Source organism: Phoenix dactylifera, chromosome 8 (genome assembly GCF_009389715.1).
Source record: "Phoenix dactylifera cultivar Barhee BC4 chromosome 8, palm_55x_up_171113_PBpolish2nd_filt_p, whole genome shotgun sequence".
Classification (NCBI taxonomy): domain Eukaryota; kingdom Viridiplantae; phylum Streptophyta; class Magnoliopsida; order Arecales; family Arecaceae; genus Phoenix; species Phoenix dactylifera.
In genome coordinates, this window is record NC_052399.1 from 4,447,677 (window position 1) to 4,469,658 (window position 21,982).

Genomic DNA, 21,982 nt, shown 5'->3' on the forward strand with positions numbered 1-21,982 from the left:
TTTGGTGCTCATTTGGTTGCAAGAAGTTGCAGAAATATCTTCTTTCAGATCACTTAAACAGCAAAGTTCTAATGTACTCCATTACAGTAGAGACTGAAATGAGGAATATTTGTCTCCTCAAAGTGGCGAACAAAGTTTGGTGTTGGTGACCGTGTACAACTGTAGAAAGCAACAGATTACATGTAAATTACATGACAATTGTGCCACTGAACCTGCAATGCAGAGCATTTCAGAACTCTTAAGCAACACCTTTGTAAAAGATAGGTAGCTTTTCTGCCAATGTTAATACAGTCAGCAGCATTCGCCCATCAATTCCATTGAAACCCTAAGCCGGTGTAAAAAAAAAAAAAAAAGTTGTTACCTGCAATTATTACCTTCGCAGAACACTTAAAAAATTTGCATTTATATTATTGAGATGATACGATCTCGTAAAATAAGAGATGAAAATTGAAAATCCAAAAGGAATTCAGCATATTATCTTTCTAATGGTAACAATTGTAATGGTAAAATTGTGGGTAAATCTGAAATCAAACCCAAATGGAATTCTACCTGAGGATAGCTACCAGAAAATCATTTAACACTTGTGCCAAACTAACTATCTGCAAGCAATTGCAACCACACGTAACTTTGTAATAGCCATTAATCATACTGGCAGAGTCAATAAAATCGAAAAAACTGGGTAATTTAGGTTCATGAGTGCAACTTCAGCAGGCTTGCATGGTTCGACAATTTCCCATCATTTTTCTCCCACCTGGCGTATGCAAACTTGATCGGCTCCTTGTTCATCTATAATTTATCTTTCTTTTTTTTCGTTATTTTTCTTTCTCGTTTGGAGGCCTTCCTTCTTCTCTACCAACAAAAAAAGATACACCATATCAATGAACTTGGATTGACCTAGTATTCCATTCAATGATTGCTTAGCAAATTTGGAGTGGACCTCGTAGCATTCTCAGGGCCAACCTATATGAAAAAAAAAGGACTGACATATTTTCTAGTAAATTGCTTAGGATGCCATGTTCCAATTAGAAACTTCACCAACCATTTCAAGAACCAAAACCATAAGAAGAGGCCAATCATATGGACACGGGGGATGGGGCATAGTTGATAGTTGCATAGGTGCAACTCTCGTACCATAGTTAGGGTTTCAAGGTGTTTGAGGTTTCTGCAACCGAGGTGGGTTGGTTCTTTCAGCCTCGAAGAGAGATTGTTATCCAGCGGAGCAAAATCCATCTTTGAGAACTTTTATTTGCAATACATGTCATAATACCTTTTGTTTTTTTAATCGACTCCACCATGGCAATAGAGATTTAGCACCCATTGTTGCTAAGAAAAGGAACGAATTTAAATGTTAGGACCCAAGTTGGATTTAAGTACGAGGAAAGATCTTGTTTTCAGGATGGATGATGATAGAATAAGCCTGGAAAGAACCAAGGGAAAGAAACAGAGCTGCAGGCCGTCATGGATACCAACGGGTGAAAACGTTCGTTGTCTGCCTTCCATCTGACATCTCGCTCAGCTCTGCCGAGTAAATTAGGTGCTGTTTCCTGATAGAATTTTATATTGCTTTCGTCAAAAAGACAAGCTATTGCTTCCGAGTCCTGAGTCACGATCTCCGTATAGAGCCGACGTGACTTGCCACTTGGCCAATGCGGGGGAAAAACGAAAAAAGAAATGGTCCACTTGTTGCGCACCAAATTAGTTATAAATCTCAAATTTATACAAAATCGTCAAGGATCGCTGACTTAAATTTTGTAAATGTCCTGAAAAAATCTTTATACATGTTTGATCGAATCTAAAGTTGCTTCCATAAGATTCTTCTGTTAGAAAATAGATCTTCTAGCTTCTGTAAAACATCTTTTCTTTTTTTTTTTTTTGGGAGTGAAAGCGCATTTAGGATGGTGTTACCAAATACTTCTTTTTATTGGAAGGTACTATTTTTATTTTAAAAGTCAAAAAATATGCCTTTTTTTAAGTATTACCGAACACATCTAAAATTATAAAAGTATGAGGACTTAAATAACTGGACATGAAACATCACTAAATTTAGTTTCACAAGCTTCATTGCCATGAACTCTATATTAGCATTCATCAACGCCTCCAGTATCATCACACTTTGTAATCATCTAGATAGTAACATCTCTTCCAAGCCAGAGAGGATACCCATTACCGAAGGTTGAAGGACCCTAAAATGAACAATGAAATAGATGCCAGTGACCAGTAACAATTGCTATGCAAGGAGCACACTAGGAGAAAATAATCCAATGGAAATTGTAGATATATATCTATTAGGGTTGAAGACAGTGAAAGATAACACAGTTTGTCATCACTGGAACTTTGGGAGCTTTCCCCACGGCCGACCATCTCTGGCAGCAGTTGCGAGCTACGGTGGGCCTTTAAGCCAGCACACAGATAAGAAGACTGTAGCTGTCCATGGTGGTTGGCAGAAAGAGGACCTACCTCAGCTGGTCCGCATGGCATCCCCAGGCTGGTGGGTTGTAGTCTGTCTGCTGCTTGGTCATGAGAAATTGCATCTCGGGTGGAGAGATGGAGTGCAGGCAGGGTAAGCCTCCCATCTGCCATTTGCAATGTACTGAGATTTGTGCACAGGAGCTGAGCATTGATGCCTGCTACCCCTCACATCAAGCATCTATAAAGGATTACAGCCATCCTGCCTAATATCCTGTAGATATCTCTGAAATTAACTTTCAAATGAAATGCTAACATAGAGCAGCATTTGAGTACAACTCAGTTCGTCATCAAGAGTTACATTGAAGGATATGCAACTAATTGCAAGCATTTGAATATTAAATCAGACGGCAACGTATGGTGGCTGAGCTCATAAAATTAAAGAACTAATCCATCCGCACTTTATAAAATGGACCTCTAGTTCGCTCATTTCCCGTCCATCCTCGGCACCAGTGAAGGCATGTTATTTCAACAAGATCTTGCTTTTTCTCAAAAGTACCCGCCCTAAACAGACAAGCTGATGGCTCCAATCCTCACCATTTTCAATAACTGCAAAACACAGCATATAACCAAAAATAAAGCATTACATAACATAATCACAATTGATGGGGCAAAGGATGGGGGGGTTCAAATATAGGCTGGCTTTGTTGTTCAGTATAAGATCAGAAAAAACCAAACAAGATATCATACCTGCAGAGTCCAGCTGTAATTCTTTCTTCCTCCAGGGAATGTGCAGCTGAGACCCCTTAATACAAAAGGCAAATGTGGGGCATAGCGAACCTGTCTCAATATTAGTCAGCACACAGCACTTGGCAATAAATTTTGGATATTAATATTAGATAGCCACCTGCCCCATCTGGTAATAGCTTTCCAGATAATAGTCTAGAATCTGAAAACTATTTCCATTAATCTCCAGCTTGCATCCAGTTTTTCTCAAATCAGTTTGACCCAGACCAACCTGTTTTGGTGACGAGGTTACATGTCTCCGAGCTAACCACAATTCAACCATGGTTCAGCTCGGTCAAGTCAAAATATCTGTTTAGAAAGATCAAGACCTCCCACTTTCCAATCCACATTGAGCCAAAAACTGAAGGAAAATAAAGGGAGGAAAAGAGGGAGCATCCTCCTGACCCCACTGGATGGACAAGAAGAGAAGAAAGAAAAAGAAATTGGGTCTAAACTGTGGAGTCCCCATCCTCACTCCAAATTTTTCAGTTCTTTCCTTCCCAAAAAAAATCGGGCAATAATGCCACAACTCCTCCCTGAACTAGCTGAAGGCGGCCCTCCTACTACATGATCTAGCGAACAACAACCCTCTTCCTTCTAAATCTAGCCAACAATGGGGTCTTCTTGCATTGTGCGACTATACCAACCTAGAACCTTACCCAAAAAGACTAGTCAGCAGGTATTGCTTGAGTTTCTTGGCCCTATATAAATATCCAAGATCTGCTCACTGCATAGCCAATATGGGACTAAACACGCACCTGCACGGATCCTTGCATACTTTCCTAGTTTAAGTTTAAGCCTTGGCATCCTCACCAAGCTAAGAGTCTAAATCTATTCAAATCCAATTGCAAACAACACGATCATTCTATGATCAAACTAAATAGACCTATACTGCAATGTCCTCTAGTCCACATGGGCCATGGACTAGGTCCGCTTTGATACTATTTCTAACAACCCAAAACCTCACCTAAAAAGACTAGCCGGAAGGTGTTCTTTGGGTTCATTGGCCTGTATAAGTACCTAACATCTACCCAATGCATAGCCAACAAGGTTATAAATACACGCCCACAAGAGTCCTCACAACGACCATGGTTCTTTCATCCATGATCCATCCATCTCGAGGATCTATTGCAAATCTAGACGATGGCCACCAGCAAACTGGCCAACAAGGACAAAAGAAAAGAGAGAGTGCAGAGAGATTTAATCCTTTTTCCCTTTTTCCCTTCTTTTTCTTTCAGTTGACATTGACCTGGCTGAGTCAAAAGCTATGGCCCAAGCAAATTGAATGGTTGAACTGCTCGGTTGATCGTTCAAACCCGATTCAAATGGGTTTTTATGTATTTCGGGTTTTAACTTGGTCCATCCACAAGAGCTTGTGGGTGACAGATCGGGCAGGCAGGCCTAGACGAGTCGAGCATGCACATCTTTTTTTTCCACAAGATAATGCATTGTCAAATGACACAAGCAAACACAACATGATAATTAGAAGTAGGCTATGATGTCTTTTTTTGAGAATAGATAAAGCTACGATATTAAAGTAGTAGGAGCTGAACTCTGCAACTTTATGTTGCTAACATAATCGATCTTCTAGTCTGCTACTCTACACTGCAGATTAAGGAATCAACAAAGATTAATCTCTTAACTGTCACTCAAAAAGAAGGTTTAACTTTCAATTATTCAGAAGGCAACATTTATCGTGTTGGAAACGAATCATCAAGCAAAAACCTAGAATCAATGCATTTAGCATGAATTTAAGGTGTAGGATGATATGCCATACTTGTTATGGCTTTTAAGATATTTTCTACATGACAATTCCAAGGGAAAAAGGTATGTTGCTGGAGATGCTGGGATTTACCTGCAGGTCCAAGATCTCTACTTCTCCAGTTGATGGCCAGTTACAATCTGGTCTGTTTGACTCAATAGTGAGAGGTGGTTCACTTGTAATGTCCTTGTACTGCAGTATTCTCTCCACAGATAAAATTTCATTTTCAAGACTGCAGAGACACCATACGGCAATGCCTTGCAGCATATTCAGGCTAAGTCCGTAGGTCACTGCAAGGCCAGCCATGCCTGAAAGGAGGAAAATAATACATAAAGTTTAAATTTGGACTTCATGCCCCTTCTCTTCATCAAGACAGCAGCTCAAAAGGAGAAAGGGTATTTCCTTAAAGCAACTACCTGGATCAATTATGCCTTTGGGCACAGAGACTAGAAATACTAAAGAAAAGGCAAAAGTAAGAGACGACAGCATATCCAGACAAAGACCATGCCACTCCATTGCACCAGCATTATGAAAATTTGGTTGAGAGTAATCATTCATCAGAAGGAAGCTAGTGCTTACAAATCCTGGTTCCTGGTCATAGCTTCTAATTGTCATCGATCCTGATATTGACTAAGCAAAATGTTGTATGATAGGAGCTCCACACACCCTGTCCAGTCTTGCCAGATCTCGTGCTGTACTGATGTAATATTGTTAAAAAAACAAGAACAATATTGCTGCAGGATGATTACTTCCCAAAATTTCTCATAGACTAGCGAATAGAGCATCAAGTAACGTTAAGACCATGCAGTTTCATAATTGCATAATAACCATGCTCTTGAAAGTATATTTGAGCAGTTTTGAGATACACAATGGCCATTACCCTCAAAGAGAAAGAGAGAGAGAGAGATACACAGTGGACATAAATTGTCTTAAGTTATCTCCATCTAAAGTTTGATTTTAGTAGAAGCACTTATTACCATCCAGTTAAATTCAGCACTAAAGAAGATTATACAGGAAGCCAAAGTATGGGTCCAAAAATGGGATAAAGCAAGTGGATTCTCATGCTTCCTGCGCACCTAATGTCTGTGTGTCAAATCCCACTAACTTTTGCCATGAAAAATTTCTGTCATGAGTTTGCATAAAAAATAAGAAAAATATCAGAAACTTCTACAAGTAACAAAGCAAACTTATATATAGTGGTTAAGGGACATAATGGAAACAAAAATAATGGTATTATTTTAACAAAGAAACAAAATAAGCAATCGTCAACAACTACCATCATATCGCTGCCACTTCTTCCCTATCTGTCTTCATATTCAATGCTTCATATTTTGTCTTACCTTGGCTAGAATCTAAAGTTTATATATTTATTAAAATTCCATATCATGTTTCATGAGCTGGAGTGAACGTAACTTCAAAAACCGTGTACATTCAAGAAACCCCCTTAATACTTAGTATAATGTGCTCGAAATAACCAGCTTATTTCTATGATGTGCTGGACATAACTAGCTTATTTCTTTCCCCAAAGCCCAAAGGTTCAACTCCCTTATGTACTTTACTAGAAAATTAAATTAATCCACACAAGCCATGTAAAGAGCTAGACATAAAGAAGAAAAAGGCCACAAAAATTTACCTGATACCAAATGCTACCAGCAATCACAGGAACAGACATGATGAAAACTTGTCATGCCACCTGTGATATGACTGCAATGATCCCCAAAAGCTGAATAATAGAAAATGCAAAGCCACCAATTTGGAAAGGAATAGCCATATCTACCTTACTTTGATCAGTTGATGCCTAAAGAGGAAAGATTGCTTATGCTAATGAGTGCCAACAAACAGAAGTACCTTTACAGAATCTATTGCTTTAGTGAAAAAATATCAAAAACATACTGGAAGTAATATACTCTGTTCAGGATACGACCACTTGGAGTGGAATCAAAGTATGACATGGGTGCACGGAAAATGGACATATACATTTTTGTTACATAGCAATGCTGACGTCTTATATCCAGATGTTACAAGAAGCAAAGAGATTGCGGCACTACAAATTGAGCTCCCAATAGCAAATGCAACATACACATAGATTAGAATTGCACCTTGCACAGGAGGTTCTTCACCTTCCGAAACGGGAACTGCCCATGCCATCCAGTAATTGCTACCAATATGAAGAATTTGAAAGAGAATATCAGCCAACAGTATCAGTGGCAGAAGAGCTCCTTTGTATGCCATTGTGATGTATCTCCAGTAGACCCAAAATCCAACCCTACCTTTCTCCCTCTCTTCTTCTTGAACAAGTTGTCCCTCCTGAATCCATACATTGTCTGATACATCATTCTGTGCATCTTCTTGCACTACTTTGTGAGAAGCCTATGCACTACTTCCAGTGTCACAAAAACTACCTCCCATGCTGCTATTCAAAGCATTTACAGCAACGTCCACTGAATCAAGTAATGCCAAAGCATCTTTATGAGCACCAACCAGTTGCATAAACTCTGTTCCTAAATTTAATATCTCATCATATTTCCCTGCTTGTACAATCTTTCCATCTTTCATGAACTACCGAAATACAGAACAATCTTTGTCTAGTACACTAATAAGATGCGTACAAAGTTATTTATGATCAAAATAAGGGAAAGAAATAAAGACAGTATCACTCACAAGGATAAGGTCAGCTGAAGGTAAAAACTCCACCTGGTGTGTGACATAGACCACAGTTTTTGAAGCTAAAAGCCCAAGCAAACACTCCTGCAATATAAAGGTTGCTTAGTAATATCAAAGGCTAATTACCATCGTTTGAAGAGTGTACTATGGATTTATTATACAACAAATACACAATTAATTTGTACATAATCCAAAATTCAAATAGGCATAAGTAATTATAATAAATACATTAATCTAAAGCTTAAATATTGAGTATTGATGCGCTGACGAATTTCATTATACGGCTGTGAGTACATTAAAGAAGTGGGATCCTGTGTGGGCATCAACAGCACTGAATGGATCATCAAATAGAAAAATATCAGAATCTTGGTATAAAGCACGAGCAATCTGTACCCTTTGCTTCTGCCCACCACTCAAATTGATGCCTCTCTCTCCAATAACAGTCTGGTCTCCAAAGGGAAGTATCTCTAAGTCCTTTTTCACAGAGCAGACTTCAAAGACTTTTTCATACTGCTCATGATCCATTTCCTTACCAAACAATATGTTTTCTTGAAGCTTACCACTCTGTATCCAAGGTGCTTGGGAGACATAAGCTGTTGTTCCACACAATTTAACAGTTCCAGATATCTTTGGGACTTCACCTAGTATGCAGGATAGCAAGCTCAATTTACTAGAACCAACAGTCCCACAAACAGCAACCCTCTTCCCTTGCAACACTTGAAGTTTCAAATCTTTCAAAGTAGGAATTTCAGAAGAGGGGTCCCATGAGAAACTTCCTTTGCTAACTTCAATGGAAACCTCAGAGCTACCTAATAGGAAGTCTCTGTACTAGATCTAGCTGCAAGTCCTCAAGGCACTGATAGAACATTTCCTGATTCTAATGGTATTCCCATAAGCATACAAGCACCAAAGGTGACCACTGCGATGAAAGTAGTCGCACTCCAAAAGACAAATGTTGTCATAACAGATGTATAAATGTACTTCAGCCAATCTGTTTCATTTTTCCTTAATCAAATTATTTTTGATAGAAACTTCATCTCCCAGCCTTGAAGCTTAAGAATTCTCATGCTTCTCAAGATCTCAGAAGTAGCTTTCATCCTAACATCTTTAGACTCCATCATCTCTTCCTGGTATTGTTTTTCATCTTCCCCATGGGAAAAGTGGCTAGTGTGACAACAAAAGTAGCTCCTAAAGCAGCAAGTGAAGCGAGCCCCACCCTAGCATGCAAGACCAACAAAGCCAGTGTGACTTGCGTTGGAATCATCCATATTTCATGCATGTGCCAACTGAAAGCCGCTGCCTTCTCAGCATCAATACTCACAAGCTTGATGATCTCCCTGCTAGTTCGACTCTGCCCCGACCAGCAAGACAGAGTGAGACCCTTTTGGTAGATCATAGCAACAAGGCAGGCCCCAACCCTGCTCTGCTGCAATCTGAAAGACCGGTGCCTCTGTGAAAGGCACTCGAGAAGTTTTGAAACAACAAATGCCAAAACCAAAAGAAACCCTTCATTTGCAAATTTCCAGTCGCCACTAAGGTATTGGACTAAGAAACCAATAAGGCAGGGGCCTACAATTAAAGCTATTGTGTGCACGAGTGCGTAAAAAGCTGTTAGTAGGACTTGCTCCCATGCGATAAACACTAATGCCTTAGCCAATTTGTATGTAGTAGCTCCATTACCACTACTTTCATCCCCGCTGCTACTAATGTTGCCAGCACTAGCACTAGAACCACCAGTACCACTTCTAGCATATGACTCAAGCTTACTTCTGAAAGTTGGGAAAACACCATCAACATTGTCAATGTCAGCTAACCGTGGAACATCTTCGAGGTCTAACGTCTTCTTATGACCGACGGAAAGCAAAGGACCCATCCAAGAGAAGGAAAGGATACTAAGGAAACTGGCATTCGTGAAAAGGGAAACATTGCCGGTGCCAGTGGTCTTGCATGATGCATTGACCCTACCAACACCCAAGACAGGCTCTTGAAGAAGAGGGCTCTTCGGACACAGCCATCCATGATGACGCTGGATGGTTTTGGCAACAACCAAAATAAAATTAGAAGAAGAAAAAACAAGAGAAAGACGAAAGGCGGAAAGAGAGATCTTACCTTACCGGTCCCGGGCGTAGATCTCCCAACGTCGCCGCCGGAGTCCGACCTGGAATAACAGCATCACCGCCACTTTAATTTATAACATTCCTTAATGCCGGCCCCATGTTGGAATACGGGGAAACCACCTTCGACTCTCGCACCGCAAAGGTCCAAGAATGGCCAGTTTCTTTTTTTTTCCCCTCCTCCGCCCCTATAACAACACAACAAGAAACAAAGAAGAGCGCGATTTTGTCTCCGGTGGGGAGCACGGAAAACCCTCCACCGCCTCTAGCAGGGCAAGAATTTTCTTTTTCTCCCGGGGAACGCGAGGGAATGGCTCGCGAGAATTGAGGAACAGAAGGCGAAGGTGGAGGAAGAACAAGAAGCCAATACTTGATCTTCTTATTTGAACCCTCTCTTTGTCGCCGTTTCTTGGGAAAGGTATGGAGGTTGGGAAGGAGAGGAGGGGATTCTGCCCTCGGAAACTGCTTCGTTTCGAGGGAGCTCGAGGAGGTCGGCCATGGATTCAGATGGCAGAGACGGAGACCCACCATCTTCCGCATGGAACCCAGATAAAGTAACCACGCTCCAAGTTCCGACCTTTGGAAAACTTATTTCTAGATCCCTGATTGAATCCTAGAAATCTCACAAGACCCTAAGCCATAATCTTTACATAAAGTCGGCACCCGGTTAACGAATTTATTGCATGCTGCAGATCTTTGGGCCAAAATCTTAAGGAGTCCTTGGCGTGTTGAATGTTTATATACAAAATGGTGTAAAATCGGCAAGGTCTATCAGACTTGAATTCCTGCAAAATATGTCAAGAAAAAATTATTTCTTGATGCCCGATTTAACTATAAAGTTTGAGCTCCATGACCTTAGTCGACATGGCAAATGCGGCAGAAGAGTTAATTATACTTTGTAAATGCTAGAGTTGCTCACAAGTCTCTAAATCATAAGCTTCATATAAAAGATACAGTTATAGTATTTTGAGGAGAAATTGCTAGTGGGATGGGAAAAAAATGATCTTGTTCATGCCGCTAAGGCAAAAAAAATCTCAATGCCATCTGATGGGCAAAAGCCATTCCGTTTGTTTCGAAAATCGTCGAACTCGAACATTACCTCGATCACTAAAAGATCTTTTTTATTTTTTTACAATGACAGGACGCAGATTAGACTCGTCGGGTAGTTTTCCATAAGGTTTCTTTTTTGAAAGAAAGATTCTTTTCATTGGTTGAAACAAAAAAAAAAAGTAGAATTAGCTAAATCTTCCTAAAGAAGATTGAAATGTTGGTAAGAACTGAGGGACAATGCCCCCCTAACCTAAGTGGGCCCACCAGCGAAGCAACTGGTACTTAATCGGGCGGGGGGGCGGTTTGCTTTCGTGCAACGCCCCCGCTGCTGCAGGAACAGTTTCAACTCTATCAATCAGATCAGAGGAAAATGCAAAGCGGAAGCTAAGCTAGTTCCAGAGGGAGAGAAAGAAAAGACTGGCCAAAGAGAGTTTATACATCCATACTTATAGGTCCCTCGTATCTCGTTACAGATTGAAATTAAATGAATAATTAGTAAAGATATTCTAAAGACTTGCAATGTTTAAAGGAGATATTAGTCCACAATGTTTCGTAAGTAAATAAAACTGGATGAAGCAGCAGATTACGTATAAGCTAATGGTGCAAGGGAACTTATACCACCATATTTAATTAAAAAAAAGGTATTCTGGTGCCCTTCGAAAGGCTCAAATGATTGTGCCACCCCTTGCTTCGGAACATTCGGGCTATGATCAATGTCAGTGTGGCCTTCTAGACTAAGCACGTATTCAGAGAGGCTAACTGGGCTGGGGAGGAAACATAAGTAATTGCACTGACATTATCTTCCATGTATCTAGATACTATACATAGATACATAATATTTTTCATCATCAACCCGAACACCAATCCCAATTGAGTACTACCAGAGGATAACTCTCAGCTCATCATTAAGACCTGTGTTGAAGGATCTGAAAGCAATTGCAACCACTCAGAAATATGTACTGGCCACTTATCAATATTGGTTGAATCAATAAAATCTAAGAACAAAAAATTGCATCTGCATGCAGAATTGTACACAGAATTATAAGATAGATATGGCTTTCCACAAAGTTTGGCATCACCGAAGGACCTTCATGAAATTGGATTGGTTGTTCATTCCATGATTGCTTAGTTTATCAAAACTTGAACTAGGCCTCATAGTATATTTAGTGGCAACCTTTGTGAATAAAGATGACTTGTTCTGTAACAATCTGGTTGGGGTCGGTGATCCATCATGATCACAACTGCTCCACCAAGAACCCATGTTAAAAATCAAGTAGCCGAAAAGGATAAGAGAAGGAGAAATGGAGACACTAAGCTGCACCAACCATTATCAATGTAACAACTCGAGATCTCACCCAAAAAGATTAGCTTGAAGGTACTATTTAAGTTCCTTGATCCTCTATAATACTCAAGATCCCTCAGTGAGAGGAATGGCTTAGAAGGATAGAGAAGACGGGGATGGAGAGGAATTTTTTCTTTTTGTTTTTCGCAAAAGGATAGAGAAAGAAGTTTAAAACATTAATTATGATACGAACTACTAATGCTGATCTGTGGTACTCCAGCATTAGAAGCAGCCTTCAGCATCCTCAGCGATTATAAATGTAAAACAAAAGAAAGTGCCTGTCTCCTGATCACAATGAAAAAGGTAATAAAAGATTATAATCTTCCTGCGGGCATCACTTTTCTCTCAGAAAATAATAGTGGTTTCGATATTACACACCCTCTCATGAAGTTACAAAAAATGCACAATATATTTGAGGGTAACTCTGACATTTATCCACATGAAAAAGCTACGACAGCAACACTTACCTTTCATCATTGCAACTTGTGTTAAGAGTATCTTCAAGTATTTATAACATTCAGAACATCCGACCAGCCTCCATTTGATATATGCAGGCTCAAGACTCTGCATCTGCCCTCACAATTTTGAAGGAGCAATACTTGGTCATCTTCCAGTTATTTTTCGGCATCATCCAAGTTATGGTATCTCAATGAAATCAGACTGACCATAGTCTTCCATTCATCCATTGCTCGGTCTCTCAAAACTTGAACTTGACCTCATGGTATATTCAGAAACAAGATTTGCAAATAAAGATGACTTGTTTTCTAATAATCTAGTTGGGGTGTCATGTTCCACGATCACTCCTGATCACAAAAGAAGTCCAATCAAAGATTATCCCGGAAAAGGGTAAAAGAAAAATTTTGTGACATTCGATGTACTAACCATTATCGAGAAGCAAGACAAAATCACTATCAAGAACAGATGTTATCCGATGTGCTATTGTTACGACAGTGGATTCCGAAAACTGCTGCCGTAGGGTTTTCTGAATTAGGCTATCTGTTGCAGTATCCACCGAAGCAGTCGCTTCATCGAGGACCAAGACCTTGCTTTTTTTCAAAATCACCCGACCTAAACAGACAAGCTGGCGCTGACCGACACTCCAATTCTCGCCATTTTCAGTGACTGCAAGTCAAATGTGTCATGCATGCCATCAAAATTCATGATACCAATATAAAAGTAGCCTTTGTAGTTTTGCGTACAAATTCAGAAATAAGTGTTGATGACAAAGCTACAAGTTCATATTGGCAAGTAGATGAGGAGTGCCAGTGTTTTTACCAGCTACAATTTCAGAAACAAAAACAAATTCAATTGTCAAACCTGCAGAGTCGAGCTTTAATTCTTTCTTCCTAACTTCTTCTCCAAGCTGACAGCAGTCTAAGGCCTAAAATAAATGGTAGTGTTCCATAGGAAGTTATGAGCAGCCAATATACCCCACGCAAAGTTGACGCAATCAGGCAAAAGTTAATAACAATGTAGTGCATGTTGGAAAATGAAAGTACCTCCCATATTTGTTCATCAGTGTACTCTTCAAGAGGGTCAAGGTTGCTACGCACGGTTCCCTCAAACATGGTTGGGTCTTGTGGAATAATGCTTAGTCTAGATCTTAAGTCATGCAGTCCGATTGTTGAAATGTTAATGCCATCTATAAATATCTGACCGACAGTAGGATCAATGATGCGGAAGAGTGTCTGTATTAGGGTAGATTTCCCACTGCCAGTTCTTCCAACAATACCAGTCTTCATTCCACCAGGGAATGTGCATGTGAGACCCCTTAAGACAAAAGGCATGTGTGGGCCATAACGAACCTGCACCAACATTAGTCAGCACCCGACAAGAACCAGAGAATACAAACAGGCATTTCATGATGGGAAGGGCAAGAATACAAATTCAAGAAACAGGAGCTAAGTTATGCAACATTGTGCTGTTAATTTAAACAGGCCTCCCAATTTAGAAGCAGAAAAGATAATGAACAAGTTTAACCCTTTGACTTCTCACAAGTCAACAACTTTCGCCTTTGATTCTTTGACGCAAATCATTAAGCAAAAACAGGCGATCAAGGAATAGATAACGAAATTGCAGCATAGAAACTAATGAAAAACTTGCTACTCCTCATATCAACCCGGAATGACAAAAATGACCGAGTATGCTAAGATTTACCTGCAGGTCACGAAGGACTACTTCTCCCTTTGATGGCCAGTTACAATCTGGTCTGTTTGCTTCAATAGTAACCGGTGGTTCACTAGGAATGCTAGTATATTGCAGAATCCTCTCTACAGATATGATTTCGTTCTCGAGATTGCAGAGAGTCCATATGACCCGGGCTTGTAGCATATTCAGATTAAGCCCATATGTCACTGCAAGGCCAGCAATGCCTGAAAGGATGTAGAGAACACCAAACATGCAAGATTATTTTCCTTGTCCCATAGAGACAGCATCAGAAAATAACTAACCAAATAAATAAAAGCAATCTTCATCAAAGCAAATACCTGGCTCGATTACACCTTTTGGCACGGAAATCAAAAATACTAATGAGAAGGCAAAAGTAAGTGATGATAACATATCCAAACGAAAGCAGAGCCACTCCATTGCACCAACATTATAAAACTCGGGTCGAGAGTAATCATCATTCAGATGGAAGTTAGTACCTACAAATCTTGATTCATGGCCAAAACTTCTAATTGTCATCGATCCTGACATTGATTCAGCAAAATGTTGTATGATGGGAGCTTTGCACACCCCGACCAACCTTGCTAGTTCCCGCGCGGTATCAATGTAATATTGCTGAAAACACAAGAATGATATGCCACATGAGGATTAAATTCATAAATTTTAGGACCGACCACAGAAGAGAAAATAGACCACAATGCGATGTCAGGGCCATGCAGATTCATGGTTGCATGATAGATGTGTTTTCAGAAGTAAAATGAATTTCTAAAGCTGTTTTTAAGAACACAACGACCATTCACTTTGCCGTCAACTTGTCCCATCTGGTTTGATTTTACAAGTAGCTCTTTACGCTATACAGGTTACCCCAGCACTCAACGAGATTGCGTTGAGTGCACAAAGAGAGGTTTTTCGATGATGGTCAAATACTCAGCAAGTGGAACTGGACGAGAGTGCTTTCAGAAGATAGGAAACTGAAGCATCTGGAAAACATCTTCTACGACATGAAATATACTGTACAATAATAGTAATGATATTTTTTTTCATTTTCTTAATTTTGTGGTAACGTCACAACTGTGTTATTGAAATATGATATAAAGACAGAAAAAGAGAAAACAAAGATCAAAACATGACTTACATTAATTGAGCAAGGTTGTCTCTCAAAGCGTAAAAAGGAATTGATGCATCAAAGATGGGATTGTAAAGACTATAAAACACTTGGAAGACCTAACAGCTATCTTTCCTTGCGTCACAAGAAAATAGAATTCTATGGATGCCATAACTGCCACCCATCAATTAGACAACCCATGAACCAAACAACGGAAGAGTAGTCCCTAAAGCACACCAGTCAGAGTGACTTTGATGGTGATGCTGGTCAATATAACAGAGAAAGCCCATCTATAGCTTCCATCCAATTAACTTCACCTTATTTGTGATTGTACTGACACAATCAAATCCTATATTATTATATCTTGAAAGCAATAATCTGCTGGACAGCTACTTGTATGAAAAAACAAATGAAAGTTCAAAGAAGTTACAGACATGTTAAATACAATATCAAGACACACACACACCCCACATGCTTATAAGGATTGATGGCTAGATGTGGTTAGCACAAGCACATGTTAGTATATTTCTATTCATACAAAACTAAAACTATGGCATAGAAAGACAAAAATAGATTCCAGTATTTTTAAGAATATGTTATGACATCCTTTAGCCTTCAGGACGTAAATAAAACACTCAAATTCTTTTTCGAAAGATAAGTTGATAAATTATGATGTCTGATAAGTCCCTTACATCTGAGTTATTGGTAAAATATTTATTTATCCCTAAAAATGGGTAATGAACTATTTCTGCTCAAGAAATCAACTTATAAGCCGGTAAAAGGCTGCACACACTGGTTGTATTAGCTTTGATACTTAGAACAAAGTTCATGAATGACATGCAGCCATTTAAGGGTCTGCATATTGAAGTTAGAAATACTAATGCTTAAATATTAGTGTATTCAGAAGAGTAATGAATTCTGTCACTTGCAGAACTCCTGTTCACAGGAAGAAACACATACCTGATACCAAATGCAAGCTGCAATCACAGGAATAAAGACGATAAAAACTTGCCATGCAACCTGTGACATGACTGCAATGATCCCCAAGAGCTGTATAATTGAGAATGCAAAGGTACCAATTTGGAAAGGAATGCTTGTATCAACTTCATTTTGATCAGTCGATGCCTGTAGCAGAAAGATTGCTAATGTAAATGACCGATGGAGTCAGATAATTCTTGACAAATATTTTTTAAAAAAAAATCTATTTCCAAAATATCAAAATGATCAAAAATGACTTACCCTGTTTAAAATGCGCCCAGTTGGAGTTGAATCAAAGAATGACATGGGAGCACGGAATATGCACATGTGCATTTTGTTGAACAGCAGTGTTGCCGTCTTATACCCGGCTGTTACCAGAAGTAGAGATCTAATGAGGATACAGAAAGCGCTCCCAAGAGCCAATGCAATGTAGACATAGATAAGCACTGCACTATTCACATGAGGTTCTTCATCTTTTGACACAGGCGCCGCCCAAGCCATCCAGTAGTTGCTACCAATCTGAAGGATTTGAAAAAGAATTTGCGCCAGCAATATTGGCGGCACAAGAGCTCCTTTGTATACCATTGTAATGTATCTCCAGTAGACCGAAAACCCAACTTTGCCTTTCTCCCTCTCTTCTTCCTGAACAAGTTGTCCCTTCTGAGTATCTACTTCATCTGGTTTACCATTCTGTGCATCCTTCTGCTCTACTTTACGAGGAGCCTGTGTGCTACTTTCAGTGTCAGAAGAATCACCTTCCATGGTGCTACTCGAACTATTGCTGGCAAGGTCCATCGACTCAAGTGCAGCTAAAGCATCCTTATGAGCACCAACCAATTCCATAAACTCAGTTCCTGAGTTTAGTATGTCATTGTATTTGCCCCCTTGTGCAATTTTTCCATCTTTCATAACCTACAAAGAACAGAAAAGTTTTTGTCTAACAGACTGCTCGAGTGCATGCAGAGGTATGTGCGATCAAAGCATGGGGAAGAAACAGGGGTAGTATCGCTCACCAGGATAAGATCAGCAGAAGGTAGAAATTCCACCTGATGTGTGACGTAGACAACTGTTTTGGAAGCTAAAACCCCAAGCAAACACTCCTGCAACATGAAGGTTTCTTGCTTGCTTAGTACTATCAGAGGCAGACTACCATGATTAATTTGTATATCATCCAAGATTCAAGTAGGTGCAAGTAACAATCGAAATCCATAGCTTAAAATTCTTGTTTAGAGGCATTAAAAGAAAATAACAATAAAAGGCATGTATAACCTATGTATAAATTCTTCTTAAAAAAAAACCTTCGGTTTATTAGTGAATTTACTTATAAGGAAGTGAGTACCTTAAAGAGATGGGATCCTGTGTGGGCATCAACAGCACTGAATGGATCATCTAACAAATAGATGTCGGCATCTTGGTATAAAGCACGAGCAAGTTGCACCCTCTGCTTCTGCCCGCCACTCAAATTGATGCCTCTCTCTCCAATGACAGTCTGGTCTCCAAAGGGAAGAATCTCTAAGTCCTTCTTCAAGGAGCATGCTTCGAGGACTTTGTCATACTTCTCGGCATCCATTTCCTTGCCGAACAGTATGTTTTCTTGAATCTTACCGCTCTGTATCCAAGGTGATTGGGAGACATAAGCCATCGTCCCACACAATTTAACAGTTCCAGATATCTTTGGAACCTCACCTAATATGCAGGACAGCAAGCTTGATTTACCAGAACCAACAGTTCCACAAACAGCGACACTCATCCCTTGCAATACTTGAAAATTCAAATCTTTTAAAGTGGGAATTTCAGAAGAGAGATCCCAGGAGAAGCTTCCGTTGCTTACTTCGATCGCAACCTCGGAGCTGCCTCTTGGAAGTCTCTGTACCATATCAGGCTGCAAGTCCTCAAGGCAGAGGAATGAGGAAATTCTATCGAGGGAAACTTTGGTCTGAATAATCATTGAGATTGTGTCAGGAAGATTATAAATCGGCTCCTGCAACACTCTAAATGTTGCAAGTGCAGACAGAATTTTTCCTGATTTTAATGGTATCCCCATAAGCATACAAGCTCCAAAGGTGACCACTGCAACAAAAGTAGGCGAACCCCAGAAGATAAATGTTATTATGCCATACGCGTAGACATATTTCTTCAACCAATTCGCCTCAGTTTTCCTTAACTCGATTATTCTGGATAAGAACTTCATCTCCCAGCCTTGAAGCTTGAGAATTCTAATATTTCTCAAGATCTCCGAAGTAGCTTTCATCCTGACGTCTTTCGACTCCATCAGCTTCTCCTGGTAGTTCTCTTGCACCTTCCCCAGTGGGAGATTGCCTAACATGACAACAAAGATGGCTGCTAAAGCGGCAAGCGAAGCAAGCCCCAGACAAGAATACAAGATCATCAAGGCCAAAGTGACTTGCAAAACGACCATCCACAGATCATGCATGTACCAGCTGAAAAGCCCCACTCTGTCGGCATCGACGCTCATTAAGTTGACGATCTCGCCACTAGTTCTGCTCTGTCTCGAGTGACTCGACAGAGTAAGACCCTTTTGGTAGATCATAGCAACAAGTGAAGCCCGGACCTTGATCCCGGCCTGTTGCAGTCTGAAAAACCAGTGCCTCTGCGAGAGGCACTCGAGAAGCTTGGCCACGACGAATGCCAGCACCAAAAGATATCCTTCATGTGCAAACTCCCGACTGCCATTAAGGTACTGAACAAAGAAATCGATGAGGTATGGACCCACGTACGAGGCAACTGTGTACACGAGCGCGTACAACGCCGTCAGCAGGACTTGCTCCCAGACAGAGAACACTAGTGCCATGGCTAATCTAGATGTGGTAATTCCGCCGCCGCCACTTCCGCTCCCTTCGTTACCACTCTTAGTGTATGACTCGAGCTTGCTTTTGAAAATGGGGAAGATGCCATTAACACTATCAGTATCAGCTAGCTGCGGAACATCTTTGAGGTCCAACGTCTTCTTATGACCGACGGAGAGCAAAGGACCCATCCAAGAGAAGGTAAGGATACTGAGAAAACCGGCATGTGCAAAAAGGGAGACGTCGCCGGTGCAACTGGTATTGGGCGACCCACCATTGACACTACCAGCGCTCAACAGAGGCTCCTGAAGAGGAGGACTCCCTTCGAGAGTCCTCTTCCCGACGAACCCGGCACAGCCAAGAAAACAACCGCAAAAGAGCGATCCAAAATCCAGCACCCACAGATGGGGCTGAAGAATTCCATGATTTTTGAGCCAGAGAAAGTCTACGATAAGACTAGAACAAGATATCAGGACGAACAGAACCCACCAAATCCTAAGAAAGATGGGGAATTTCTTCTCCCTGGAATAAAAGAACTCGAAGTGCAGGTAAGCGGAGATGGCGAACCATGCAACGACTCTGGTAGACAAGTCCAACTGGACAGCAAGCCGGTCGTGAGACCAGAACCCTTCCTGATTCCAGAAGTAATTAAAAAGACAGAGGAAGAGATTAAGCAAGCCCAGACCCAGGGAGGTCCAGAGGACTAATTTTGAATACAAAAACCGATTGTTTTCTACTCTCTGCTTGCTAGAGTCTCGACTCTTGCACCTCCGACAGAGCCAGACGCAGGACAGGACCAGCAGGAGGCCGAGGTGGCAAGAAACAGACAACCACCCATGAATAAAGAGGGGCCTGAGAAGGAATCCAGCATCCCAAGGCATTCCAAACAAAGGAAAGCGCGAGAAAGAAGCCACCATACCGTCAGAGAAAGCCCAAGACCGCAGCTTTTCGATCCTTTCTTCTTGAACGATCATGAGTTCCCCGGAGAGACTGGGCAAAAAGAAGCGATTTTATGGAGGCGGGGGGTAACGCCGGGCGTGCATGAGGGCGTCAAAGAAGCCTCTGTTTTTTTGGCTGTAGGCGGCTCCTTGGGGGCCAAGCAAGGGCGCACATTTCCACCCAAAAGGAAAACCGAGGGAATCCTTGGACGGAGACTTTCCCTGTTACTCAGCGTGTTGACCCTTGTTAGGGTTCAAGGTTGCTGCGTCGCCGACGACCAAAGCCTGGAGCGATCGAGCGAGTTTCTGGCAGAAATCCAAGAACAGAAATCTACCACCAAGATCCAAAAACGACATTTTCTTCGTTAATAACGGCCCCCAAGACGGAAAGATCTGGCAGAAATCCAAGAACGGTGCCCATTGATTCGGGATCGTGCGGGCCTACGCCTTCTCTGGTGCAGAAGGTGATCTAATCGGGGTCCCGAGAGTGGGGCCGCGTGGCCTCCGCCGCATACAATGTTGGAAAATTTGGCCACGGAGCAGACGACACGGCGTTGTCGGATCCCCACAAACCAATTCACCGGCCTCGTCGACCACGATGAGTCCGAGATTTAAGCAGGCCTTCGAACGTTCGAATCCGTGATTCCGTGGATACCATTGGACGACGGGATTAGCATTTAGAGTGCTTTTATTTTTCATTTTTAAACTTTTAAAAAATAAAATTCTAAAAATTCAGATAAAAATATACTATCTATTTATCTATTTTGCCAATTTTTAGGATTTTAGAATGCATGGGTTCCCCTTGTATGAATTTACAATCTATTTATCTTTTTAAGCCTTCTCCGTCCGTGTAGTATCTTTTTATCTTGTGATTAACTTGATGTTTCTTCTTATAATTTCTCCTCCCCCGCCTCTTCCTCTTCTTCGGACGATCAGGAACCGTTCCAGAAAGCCATCCTCAAGGCTTCTAGAATTAGGATTTCTAAATAATTTTTTTTTCAAAAACAATAATTATGTCGACGCTTGTAAGCGTCGGCCTATCTTCGGTTTCTGCCGATGCTTGTAAGCATCGGCATGGCTTCAAAGCGTCGGCAAAAAACCTTTCCGCCCTCACCTACATGACGCTTTTGCGATGTTTTTGGAGGCATCGCCGCCAAAATTACCGACGCTTATAAGCCCATTTTTTTCAAAAAAACGTCAGGATAGCCCTTTTTTTTCCGTAGTGAGGGTTAGCATTTGCACATCTTATTCTTCTCTCATAATTTTCCAAAAAGAACCAAAAGTAAATATTGAAAAATGAAGTTCACGTAGATAAAGGTCATCGAAACTTGGAAGACCAGCCAAGCATCCATTCTTGTTAAGAAATGAAAATTTTATGGATTCTCTCTACTGATCCATCAATCAAATGACTTGGGACCCAGTCAAGTGAAGATGGCCGCTAATGCGGACACACTAGTAGGAGTTGAAAGACCCATACATAGTTTTCACTCTCCACTACTATCTTCACACACTCCCCCTCTCTCCCTCTTTCTTCTTTCCATTTTCTTCGGGATCCTATTGACGCTATTGAATCTTATACCATTTTATGATTTCAAAATCAACTGTAAACATGGCATGGAAGTCCAAAAGACTAACAGATATATTATATAATGGCTACAAGTTTAGCTCAACCATAGAGTAGAAAGTATTATCTACTAAATTACATGGTCATCATGCGTCTAGCTACAAAGAATGCATATCAAAATAATTATGACAGTCAAGCTGTCAATAGACACATTAGCTACAAAATGATGCAATGTGAATATTGAAGTTTCTAATGCATGACAACCAATAACAAGGTAGGGATATTTTACCCTCCATTTCA

General features: G+C 40.7%; 1 protein-coding gene and 1 pseudogene across 3 annotated transcripts in view; both read right to left on the reverse strand.

Annotated features, from left to right (window-relative positions):
* LOC103708825 lies at positions 1 to 12,694 on the reverse strand (annotated as a pseudogene).
* The window catches only part of LOC103708769 (ABC transporter C family member 3-like), a 19,728-nt gene continuing 10,156 nt past the window's right edge, over positions 12,411 to 21,982 (reverse strand). Inside the window, exons 1-10 of one of the 3 annotated variants that reach the window (XM_008793841.4) lie at positions 17,713 to 20,694; positions 17,387 to 17,473; positions 16,635 to 17,285; positions 16,356 to 16,520; positions 14,770 to 14,905; positions 14,282 to 14,496; positions 13,624 to 13,929; positions 13,442 to 13,505; positions 13,007 to 13,246; positions 12,411 to 12,927 (exon numbers count right to left, since the gene is read on the reverse strand). In XM_008793841.4, the coding sequence (XP_008792063.2) occupies positions 12,803 to 12,927; positions 13,007 to 13,246; positions 13,442 to 13,505; positions 13,624 to 13,929; positions 14,282 to 14,496; positions 14,770 to 14,905; positions 16,356 to 16,520; positions 16,635 to 17,285; positions 17,387 to 17,473; positions 17,713 to 20,154 (4,431 nt within the window). In that variant the 5' untranslated portion in view covers positions 20,155 to 20,694 and the 3' untranslated portion in view covers positions 12,411 to 12,802. Of the gene's footprint in view, positions 12,928 to 13,006; positions 13,247 to 13,441; positions 13,506 to 13,623; positions 13,930 to 14,281; positions 14,497 to 14,610; positions 14,906 to 16,355; positions 16,521 to 16,634; positions 17,286 to 17,386; positions 17,474 to 17,712; positions 20,695 to 21,982 lie in introns of those variants that run through there. The other 2 variants (XM_008793839.4, XM_039128739.1) reach the window with 2 other exon arrangements.